The sequence below is a fragment of the Apteryx mantelli genome, chromosome 3 (genome assembly GCF_036417845.1).
Source record: "Apteryx mantelli isolate bAptMan1 chromosome 3, bAptMan1.hap1, whole genome shotgun sequence".
NCBI lineage: Eukaryota > Metazoa > Chordata > Aves > Apterygiformes > Apterygidae > Apteryx > Apteryx mantelli.
The window spans coordinates 35,828,722-35,839,987 of NC_089980.1; the positions used below are offsets into that span (position 1 = coordinate 35,828,722).

Sequence of the window (11,266 nt, forward strand, 5' to 3'; positions counted from 1 at the left end):
GCATGTCTGAAATTGAGGAAAACTTTAATATGGCTACTGTCTAAGTATTTGGAAGAGCTTTACAAAATTCAGGTTTATATGTTTGGAGGAGTATTTTGCTAGTATTGAAAAACTTGATAAAATCTATTGTGTGATTTTCGGCAAACTTCTGGGATGTTTTGCATATGATACTTGATTTTTTTTTTTTTATATTGTTTTTTCCTTATATTGCAATAGGGTGTAGGACATTATTTCTAAGCGTTTTTGTAGCTTGCAGCACAATAATATCAGTCCTATTTGATTTTTTTTTATGTGCCAGTTTCTCTGCAGGGTTGTTGCACTAAATTTTTTAAGCACATGATGGCTATATATTTCTTAAAAGCTAAAAACTCAAGTAATGGCATTGGGATAGGTACCTGCAATTTATTCTGTTCTTGGTTAAGGTAACAGTCTTTTTAACATATGCTTTATAGGACAGGACTCAGGAGGAAAAATCGTACCGCAGTCTCTAGGAACAGCACAGCTACAACAAGAAAAAGTAGTAGGATCATCTCCTGTTCAGCAGAATATACAGGTAGAGTGGGTGTTTTTTTTTTTGTTTTTTTTTTTTGGTTGCCTTTCCCTTTAAATTTTAGTGAAGCTAAGGATGTTCCAACACCATACTGATAGTCTACGAGTCCTTCCACTTTTTATGTTACAGAAAGCCTCTCAAGCTTTCTAAATAATACCTTGACAAAGTAAACATCGAGTATTTTGCCAGTTGATACTCTGAATGCTGTTTTGAGGTATATTCAGTAAGTGGAATCTGGCTGTGCTACTTCCTGAATATATTTCATTATGGCATTATAATTCTTCATTTAGTTAGATGTAAGTTAGACTCACTGTTATTGTCGCTTCCTATGAACTCAGCAATTTTCCAGCTGTTTGGGAGGGGATGGCTTGGGAGAAGCTGCAGAAAAATTTAATTGGCTTTTGTCTCTTTCATTCTTTCTAGTGTTTTTTTTTTTTTTTTTTTTTTTTTTTTTTTTTGCCCCAGTGTCCCCCTCCACCTCCCAAAGTTCTCCTGTATGTAGCAACTCTGTGGAAAAAAATTAACACTACTTCCAGGGGATAAGGCTGGCAGGGAGGTCAGCTTTTTTGGAGCTGGAATACAAGTACTTCTGGAGGGAGGAAACAAAGAATTGTTACATTCATAGGCTGAGTAGTGAGAGCAAGGAGCGAGTGTTTGAAGAAGGCTGAAGAGTGCAGGCTGAGTTGTGGATGGAACTAAACTATAAAATTAAAGAAGAAAACAAAGGAGAACCTGATTTAGATTTTTTTACTCCTTGCCATAAACGTTTTTTTTGATGCGGTATGACCTACATGTTTTCCCCTATCTTTCTGACAGTAAAGCAGAAAATACTAAATGTAGTACTCACTTTTGAGTTCAGTCTGTTCTTTGAATTATTGTCCAGATGTGCATTCTCCTATAGTGGTCTGAGCTTTTTATGTTCTGAAGCTAGAAGCTTTTTGGCCAGCAAGTACCATTACAGTGCATTTGCTTCATGCCACCGCTTCTTCCATGCTAAAAAGGATGCTCTGTACTGCATGTTTGTTTGTTCCTGCTGGCCACGTTGTAGTTTAAAAGAGCTTTCTTGTTACCTGTTTCTGAATCATAAATAACTTTTGCTCTATGACTGATTTTGTTAGTTAGGCTAGTTGGCTAAAATCTTAAAAAAACAAAAACAAAACAAAACAAAAAAATTACTTTGTTTTAAACAAAGACCCTTGGATCCAGAATGGCTACTTCGATAGTCTTTGGATTGCAGGAGTGCCTTCCATACGGTGGAAACATGTACCTCTACCACCTCAGAGAACCTCACATCCCAGGGAGCGTTCCTCTGCAAAACCTTGGCTTCCTAAATGTGTAAAGAAAGGAGAAAATGCTGCAGATCTCTCTGATGGGTGTATCTGTAGTGTTGACATTGAACCAGAGTTCCTAGGACTGCCCACCCTTCTCAACCACCATAACTTTTGAGATTTTATATATGCAGCCTTAGCCTGCTCCCCGACAGATCTTCTAATCCATCAAATTGGGCAAGAAGGCATCAACTGAGAAGTGCAGGGATAGTTCTCAAGAGGAAATTTTTCTTCAAAGTTTTTAATTGTAACTATTCTTCTCTCACCTACTAAATTTGATGGCCAGTGTTTTTACCAGTGAAGTGTGTGTATGCACCACAGTGAAATTTGCCTATAAACAACATATCTAGCATATCTTTGGTTTATGTAAGAGAAGTGATTTCCCTATTTCATTGATACAGTGCCCTATGAAAATAGGAGGCAATTGAAATTGTTTATATTTGGTGATTACACTTAATAATGGTAATATACTTAATTGTCAGAGATAAATGCTGAAACTTAGGCTTTGCAAGGGAGGGGGTAGTATCAATGTAATTTGTCTTTTATTTTGAACTTAGATGGATGGTCATATCGTTGGACAGAAAAGGCCTGCAGCTAAACAGTTAACTAAAGGAGCTTTGTAAGTTATATCCTTCTTCTGTAATTTTGTTGCAGACATTTTTTCCAATCTTTATCTCCTTTGACTTTTTGTCAGTGTATAAACTTCTCCTAGAGTTAGACTGTGTGTTAATTATAATATCATTAATTTTCCTTGTAGTATCCTACAGCAATTACAGAAGGATCAGGTGCATGCTGTGACACCAGATAAAAGTCAGTTCAGATCATTAAATGATGCAGTTCAGAGACTCCTTTCATATCATGTGTGCCAGGGATCCCTGCCAACAGAGGAAGACTTAAGAAAAGGTAATTTTCTTTTAAAAATTGGCAGTAAGGTAATGAATGTATTGAGAGAATTCTTTATGTAAGTTAAAGCAATAAGGGAACATTTTTAAGTTTGTACAGTTTCCTGAGCCTTCTGGTTACTGAAGAACAGTGTTTGAAAGTATTCTCTTGTCTTTTTAGTGGACTGTGAATTTGAATCTGTAGCTACGCAGCTTCTGAAGAGGACACAGGCTATGCTGAACAAGTACAGGTGTTTGCTTCTAGAAGATGCAATGGTAAGGTGTATAACCCAGATATATTTTATAGGATATGATTCAGTTTGTATAAATTGTCTTGAATCATTAAAGTAGATGTATTATGCCAGTAATAAGCCTATGTTTCTTTGAGCCCTGTTGTTAGATGGCTTATTATAATATAAAGGATCTTGATGTTACTTAGTAAATAATTCAACCTGAATTCACCTCAAGAGTATCTGTTTTTGAAGGCACTTCTTAGTATGGAACGGGGGCTTCAGAAAAATTCTTCAGATGATTCTCTGTTTACATTTCTGTGGTTGAAGCTAGAGCTGGGATCTTTTCATAGCATCATCTCCCATTTCTTGCTTAGCTTTCTGTTTTCAGATCTCTGTTGGAGAACATGCTGCTGAAATGTATTGCTTCTCTCTGGTTCCTTTAGTATTGCGCAGCTACTGCAGCACAGTTTGCAGAGGTTCCATAACTCTGCTATAGTAGATTCCTAAGATACATACGGTTGGGATATGATAGCTTTCAAGGCTTTTAATCCCAGCGCAGCAGGTAATGCCTATAGAACTGGTGGAACTTACCTGCTTAGTATCCTGCTGAATATTTTTCTGCAGAAAGGTGAGAGGTAGCACTTAAAAGGATTCATGTTGTTGATGCTATTTATCACCTTCATGTAAACATATATACATATATAGTCTGATTGCTTCTTAGTCTACCAGCATCATCAGTGACCATGTATCTCAGTATATGCTTGCATCTTAAAATCATTGAAATGTGTTGAGTCCACATCCTCATATTGCCTGAGCAATGGTGCATGTAAGCTCCATAGACATTGAAGACTCATGAACTTCTGCTCTCGGTGTGTACTTTGCTCTTGCTCTGAATGGGCTGTGGTAACCAGGTGGGTGATTTCATGGAGTTAGGGTCCTTCTCTATACATTCCTGCAGGTGATAGTGCCTGAAAGAATGTTGACAAGCTCCCTTCTGAGACCTTGAGCCATATTATAATTTGTAAAGTTTGTATTATAATTTGTAAAATCTTCAACAAATGTACCATAAACTGTGAATAATACTTTATTTTTGGTTGAGTTGCAGTAATGCTTGGTATCACAGTCAAGATTGTTCAAGATACTGTACAAATATATCAAAGCTCTATATTCTATAAATGTGTAATGAGAGTTGGTCTTTTTCTTTGAAGAGTTACTAAGCTCTAAGTGTTTTGGTTTAGTACAAACATATGAAGTGACTTCAGAGATGGTTATTTTTTTTCCTTTCCTTCCAGCGGATAAATCCCTCTGCCGAAATGGTTATGATTGATAGGATGTTTAACCAGGAAGAAAGGGCATCTCTGTCCCGGGATAAGCGTCTTGCACTAATGGATCCTGGTAAGTAATGGTTAACTTCAAAACCTTAAGAAAGCAGCATAAACACAGGGTGTTTGAAAGTATCTGGGACTACGGTGAGTCACGGTTAGTTAGGGATTCTACTAATTGAAATACTGAATAAGCAGTTACAACTTAAATTTTAATAACTACCAAATTTAAGAATCTAGAGATGCTGTAAGGTTGAAGATGGTTATTAGGAGGAGGAGGAAGTCCTAGGCCTGTCAGCAGAGGAATATTTTCGAAGTTCTTCTGACAATGATCGTATTTCCTCTTGGTTTCAAGTCTAGTATGGAAGAATCTGTCTCTGAGTTTGCTGACAGTCAGAAAGAACACAGCTATACGAAGCATGTATACTCTTATTCATCTTAATGAAGCGTTGCTTTTAGAACATAATTGTCAATTAAATGGCATTTTTAAATGGTCTTTTGTTGAATGTAACAATGATAAACATACAATTTGTGTAGCGTAAAAGTTACTATTTTGTTAATGTTCTGCATGTTTTAAAAGCTATTCAGAAGATGTGTGATATGAAAGTTTAGACAATAAAATACTATTTTCATAATACCATATTTGGGTATTTAGAATGCTTGAAAGTGCCTTTAGTTTGGCTTCACAGTGCATACCACTTACATAGCTTGCTGGTTAATTTGATGATAATCTCCTACATTAAAGCATTAATGCAGCAGAAAACTTAAGCCTATGCTTAAGTTTAGACACATCTCTTAAAGACACATACCTTCTACTCTGTGGATGTTATTTGAATTTTAATACTCAGTAAAAAGTTGGAGTGTCTGTTATTTTGATATATGGGTAGCTTAAGTAAAATGTTGCTACTCTAATTTTCAGATGGTTATCAGGCCGATTTTTGTTGTTCTGCCAAACAATTTGATAAAACAGCTGATGAAGCACAGGCCAGCAAAAGCGACCATCAGTCTAGCAAAACATTAACTTCTCGAAGTCAAACTGCAAAGATCCAAGCCAGAGACCGACCAAAATCCAGCTCAGCAGAGTCCACAAATCACAATAAACTTCCTCTAGTGCCTAACAACATTTTGACACCACAAGAAGGAATGGTTTCTACTAAAAAATCAGAGAGCCTCACTAAAGCTTTAAAGTTTGAGAAGGCTAATTGCTCTCCTGAGAGCCAATACCTGGCCCTTTCTGAAGAAAAGATGGCTGGCAAAGATCTTGCCAAGTCCATTGAGAATTCTTCGAGTTCTGAAGACTTGTCAAAAACTCTGTCAAGAGCTGGTCATGGAACACACAATAAAATATCAAGGAATACAGTTCAATCTTACTCAAAAGTAACATGTAATAATTCCCTCCAAGACAAAACTCTGAGGAGCTCTCCAAAGAATGAGGTTTCACATCCTGATAACATGAAAGGCTCTGGTGAACCCCAGCAAGACTTACTGCTCAGTAAGAGTTTAGAAACTACATTTAAAAACATCTTGGAACTTAAAAAAGCTGGGAGACAGCCACAAAGCGAGGCGACTAGTAGTGGCTCTGTTGAATTAGAATTTCCTAATTTTTCGCCTATTGCTTCACAGGAAAACTGCCTGGAGAAATTTATTCCAGACCACAGTGAAGGTGGTGTAGAAACTGACTCTATTTTAGAAGCAGCTGTAAATAGTATCTTAGAGTGTTAATAGTTACAGTACCATGGACAAGTTATGTTTCTCTTAGCAGAAGCAAATGTGAATGACACCACAAGTACAGCCTGACATATGTTTAAGGTTAACCTTTCTAAACTAGATTCTGTTCTGTGTTTGAGAGCAATACTCATTGTGGTTACAGTGAGATATCCAAGTAAAGTTAATCCTTGTTAGAATGCAGTCTGTTAGGGCCTTATTATTTCAAGTATTATTATGATAGTGCTTTTGATAATTGTGCAGTACTGCAACATAACAAGGTTGCAGGTCATTAGGCCCTATGTAATACGGTAATATACTGACAATCAGAGTCATTTGAAAGGATATATTTATTAAGAAAATGTTTTTAAAAACAAGTGATGGAAGCAACAATTTTCCCCTACCCTTCTCTTCCACGAATCATCAAATTTTAGTTTTTCTGGAAAACCCACTGTACCTCTATTCAGAAGTGATTATTTGCTTTATTAATGAATCTGTCTGTTCTAGGAGTTGAGAGGATGTCATCAGTGTGTTTACAAGGCTTCATACTTTAAAGTGCTTTTCTATTGCTTTCTGAGCAGAAACTAGTACTTGATGAAATAATTGTAGTGGGTAAATTTAGTCTGTGGGATGATACTATATGATCTTAGTCACAGTGGCATGATATGAAGTAATAAATACTTGACTAAGGAAGGTAGAATGGAAGCCAATAAGTGGCAAAAGTGTACAGGATGAGGCCATGATAGAGCCATGAATTTATATATATAATACATATATATGTTAACTCTTGAGGAAAAGATTTTGCATTTTATAATTGGATGTAGTCAGCCTTGAGTCTTTCTGAAGTGGTATAAATGTTTTTTTTATTTGTTGTTTGTTTTTTTTTTTTTTTTTTTTTTTTTTTTTTTTAGACCAAGTGTCAAAAGCACTTTTATTTGAAAACTGTTATGATATTAGTAGCTTATATTTTAAGAGGACATTAGCCTTACTCTGATTAAATTTGAAGGCCAGTGTTTATTTTTGATTTTTTTTTTCTTTTTGCTCTCAAAGAATGTTAAATCATCCATGGTAGCAGTCATAATTACTGAGATATGTACAGACCAAAGTCGATCAGCAATCCCATTATTAAAACATATCTAAAAGAGTGTAATTATTAATTCATATTCTAGAGCCAAATGAAACCATTGCATGGTTTGTATTTGGCTTGCTGTCATGTTGATAAGATAGAATCTTATTATTTTATTTATTTATTTTAATCTATGACATCTTTCTTTTTGCTGCCCATGCTGCTTTTTACTAGTTTACTTTGGTCATCAGTGCTGTTGTGCACATAAGTACGCTGACAGTAGTCACGTGCATGTAGTACATATGTCTGCTCAGGAGGATATAGCTTTTGTGATTTCTAAGGTATGCTCATGTTCTCTCCCAGGCCTTTCCCACAGTTTTGTAGAAAAACTACCATTTTCCAGACTTGCTGATTGCCATTTTCATAGGTGTTTTCACAGAGGCTCATTGTGACAAGCTGTGATTGTCAGTTAGATAGCCAGGAAAGAAAACGAAAGGTAAAGTCTTGCTATCATGTAAATCAGTCCATCTGAATACTGCAAAAGAAAGCAGAATTAGATCCTTGTGACAGTAGAAGATTACAGTGCAAACTTGCTATTGAGTTACAGTCCACTGTTTGACCACTGAAGGAAACCAAATCTAGAAAGCAACGTGAGAAAGATAAACTTATTTAAAGTTCATTTCCCCTTGAACGTAAATGAATATGCTGTTTTTTGTATGTTATGAATTGCCATTTAAAAAATTGTGCCAATTTAAAAGTACATGTTTGTAAAAACCCAGCATTCCCAAGTGTTGTATAAAATATTCAAAGTAATAATAAGTATTGCCAGTTTTAAATTTTTAGTTAGGTGTCAATAGAATAGACTCTCAGGCAGTTAGCTGTTTTCTTATTGGCAAAACTGACAATATAGTCTTCACCTATTGCCTTTTTAGATTTAATAATATGCTTATAGCTGTGTATCCTGATGCATATGTATTTTATGATCTTGGAATTTTAACCCTTCTGAACTATCTAGGAAGGAGAACAGTAAGTTACACAGCTATATGTTGACTAGTTAAAATTTTCTTTTATAGGAAAAAAGTAAAGTTGCACATTCATTGATCCACTTGCTTTTTGTACCACCTCAAAATGGGTATGAGGTTTCCAGCATCTGTACAGCAAATACATAATTGAAGTATCAGACAATGTGTCTTCTATTGAATTTTATTTTGGGATAGGGGACAATGGCATATAAAAAGGACAAATTACAGAAAGTAATCACTGTTGATTTTGTCAGACACATTTCTCTGAACTACTTATGAGAGGAACCCATTGAACAGTTCTAGCAAGATTAATCTTAGATTGTTAATGTTCTGTTGTTCTCTCCTTTGAATTCAATTCTAAAGGAATTTTGGTACGTGGTGAAGCAGTAAATGAAAGAATTGTATTTTTGTTGTGCTTAGAAAGTATGAATTTATTAATCATATGGGCTCAAATCCAGCAAAGTATTGTGAATGTGCATGATTTGAAACATTTTCATTATTTTGCTGGATCAGCATTGTGATTTCAATGTTATTTAATACTGCCTAATATTAAAACAAATTTTAAACTGGCAATTAAGAAAATATGTTCATTTTGAAGATCTTAGTATAATTTATCTGTTAGATTAGGGAGGCCTTACAGACTGACTTCACTTAAAGAGGATGTGTCACTTATTGTCAGTGTGGTATGGACTTTATTTGCTTAAATACCTTCATTTGTAAAGTATGTCTCACTTGAAATTGCTTTGTATACATTTTGTAAAAATATTTATAAAATGTTTTGTAAAAAAAAAAAAGTATAACAAATTGCAGTTTATTTTGTTATGTTGGATAAATACTGTTAAAAGACACAAGTCAGTAAATATATTGTTAATCCATGGATAGGAAATGTTTAGTTGGAGATTACAAATTGAAACAACCATTGCAATACAGCCAAAGATTTGGGAAAAATGTGTATCTGTGATTGTCTTGATTTAACCAATTTGAATATTTACATTTCCAAAAGAAGATTGTTCTCAGTTTTAAGTAATATGGTTGCAGAATATTCTTCTGTGCAGAGAGGCATTGTGTTAGTCAATTAATAGCCTATTTGGGTGTAAAGAGTAATCACCTCATCAGTGCCACAGGTTACAGTATTGTGCCCCGTGTCTTCAGCTAGGCATTCCTGTGTTTGCAGTATTTCCCGTTCCTTCCTGCTGTGGTTGAATTTTTCAGAAAGTCTGCTGAGATTCTGATCTAGTAAGTCTCCTATGGTTGAAATTTGAACACTTTATTTTTGGAGGCTGTGAAAATGAAGGATTGGTGAAATGTACTGCTTTACAACTTGGATTTAGAGCCTACAGTATGAAAAGGTAGAAATCTTTATGATTTGTATGCCTTTATTTTGCCAGTGAGGCAAAATAAATCTGCATTCTGAATGCATATTACATGGATTCAGTCAGTAACAAAATTAATAAAATCAGTTATATATTATTTTAATCTTTATTTGGATTAGGATGGCTAAACCACTTGGAATTTTTTTTTCGCTTTTGCATATCCCCGTAGAATTACCAGGAAAGCTTTCTGGACTGTGAAACACTTGATGTACAGCTTGCTATGCAGCTGTCTTCACTTTAGAATTTCCTTTTGTTGCAACAATATGATGTATTTTTTAATTGCCTTTTAGTAACATTTTTATGAAGGGGCTTGTTGTGTTTATTCCAACACTCAGGGCAGAATTTCTGAAGATCCGGGCATACTTGTTTATGTATAGCTTATTTAAGAAAGTCATAACATGTTTGCTTGTGAGGAGCCAGATGAAGAAAAATGCCAGAATAAGCTCAGCGCAGGAAAAGGTATGTACATAAATTAAAACATTAGAGAAATTTTTCTCCTCTTCAGGAAATGTTTTCTTTATAAATCTTTGATTTTTTTTTCTTTAGAATTGTACATGTTTTTTTCTTGGAGTTTTCACAATGAGGTCTTTTGTCAAACAGCTTCAGAAAATGCAAGAAACTGTTTTCATGACTTGGGGGTCAGCTGTCATTTTGGTTTAAAGGAAGTCATTGGAGAAAATAAAGTAAGGCAGTTCCACTGAAGATCTAAACGTTACCATCTCTAGTATAATGCACAGATACAATGCAGTATGCACAGATTGCACATTACAGTAGTGGTGGGTATACTGAATTACTTGTCTATAATTTATGCATCAGTAACTCTCTCTCTGTGCTACTAGTCTTGCAACTAGTCGCCTCGCTGAAAATTGGTAACAATGTGGCCATAATAACTAATCGAAATAGTAACCACTAAGCAAAGGCAAGCAAGCTTGCTGTACTATGGGAGAAAAGGATAAAGATCAAGGAATGGTAAGTTGTTCTTGAAGTATCCTGTTGAACCAGTATTTTTGATTAAAAAAAAAAAGAAAAAAAAAGAAGGTATGTTGAATATAAAACCTTGGTTTATTTTTTATATAATTGAGATTGCATACACAGTTTTGTGGGGAAAAATGTTTTACAAATGGAGAAACAATTTATAGGGCTCTTCTGTAGAATACTCTTAGCTTGACCTCTTACGCTAGCTTTTGTGTAGGTGGATGTTACTGTTTCTGCAGATTATTAGCCTTCTGGAATGTAATACACTGCCTTCACTGCTTTTGTACTGCAAGAATTTTCTTTGGGGTGTAAAAAGAGGGGGTACAAAGTGAGACCTTCTCATTTGAGTTAAGTTGTTGTAATTAAATTAATGAAACAGCAGCAATTTATGCCATTTTAGAATCCAGTGTTTTGAAGGGGAAGCAAAGTTAGTTCATGGTGGTACGGTTAGACAGCTTTTAATATTTCGGTTAGCTTATATGTCTTTATAGCATTCCATTATGTAATGTCGTCATACCAGAGGTCAGCTTTTCAAAATTATGCTGAACTCTTGGCTATATGAGTTGGTTACTGTCACATATTTATCAGTATTACAATTTGACAAGATAGTGACATTTCATTTTAATTTACCAAAGCATTCCTGTCCTGACGCCGCTCCTCTGTCTCTGCACACCACCAAGGCTGATAGTGTGTGGAGACCGAACTCTAGTATTTCTTTCTAGAAATCTGGCAATTAGGGCCTGATCCACAGTCTGTTGAAATCAGTGGAAAGATGATTTTGAGTTAAGGATGATGATGGTAATACTTCTCTT

At 35.2% G+C, this 11,266-nt stretch overlaps 1 protein-coding gene across 9 annotated transcripts in view; it reads left to right on the forward strand.

The window, feature by feature from the left end:
* Window positions 1–9,045, forward strand: part of BICRAL (BICRA like chromatin remodeling complex associated protein) — a 48,472-nt gene extending 39,427 nt beyond the window's left edge. For all 9 annotated transcript variants that reach the window (XM_067293127.1, XM_013949883.2, XM_013949884.2 and 6 more), the window contains 6 exons: window positions 453–553; window positions 2,436–2,497; window positions 2,636–2,781; window positions 2,941–3,035; window positions 4,285–4,387; window positions 5,234–9,045. In XM_067293127.1, the coding sequence (XP_067149228.1) occupies window positions 453–553; window positions 2,436–2,497; window positions 2,636–2,781; window positions 2,941–3,035; window positions 4,285–4,387; window positions 5,234–6,036 (1,310 nt within the window). In that variant the 3' untranslated portion in view covers window positions 6,037–9,045. The remainder of the gene's footprint in view (window positions 1–452; window positions 554–2,435; window positions 2,498–2,635; window positions 2,782–2,940; window positions 3,036–4,284; window positions 4,388–5,233) is intronic.
* The last annotated feature ends 2,221 nt before the right edge of the window (window positions 9,046–11,266 follow it).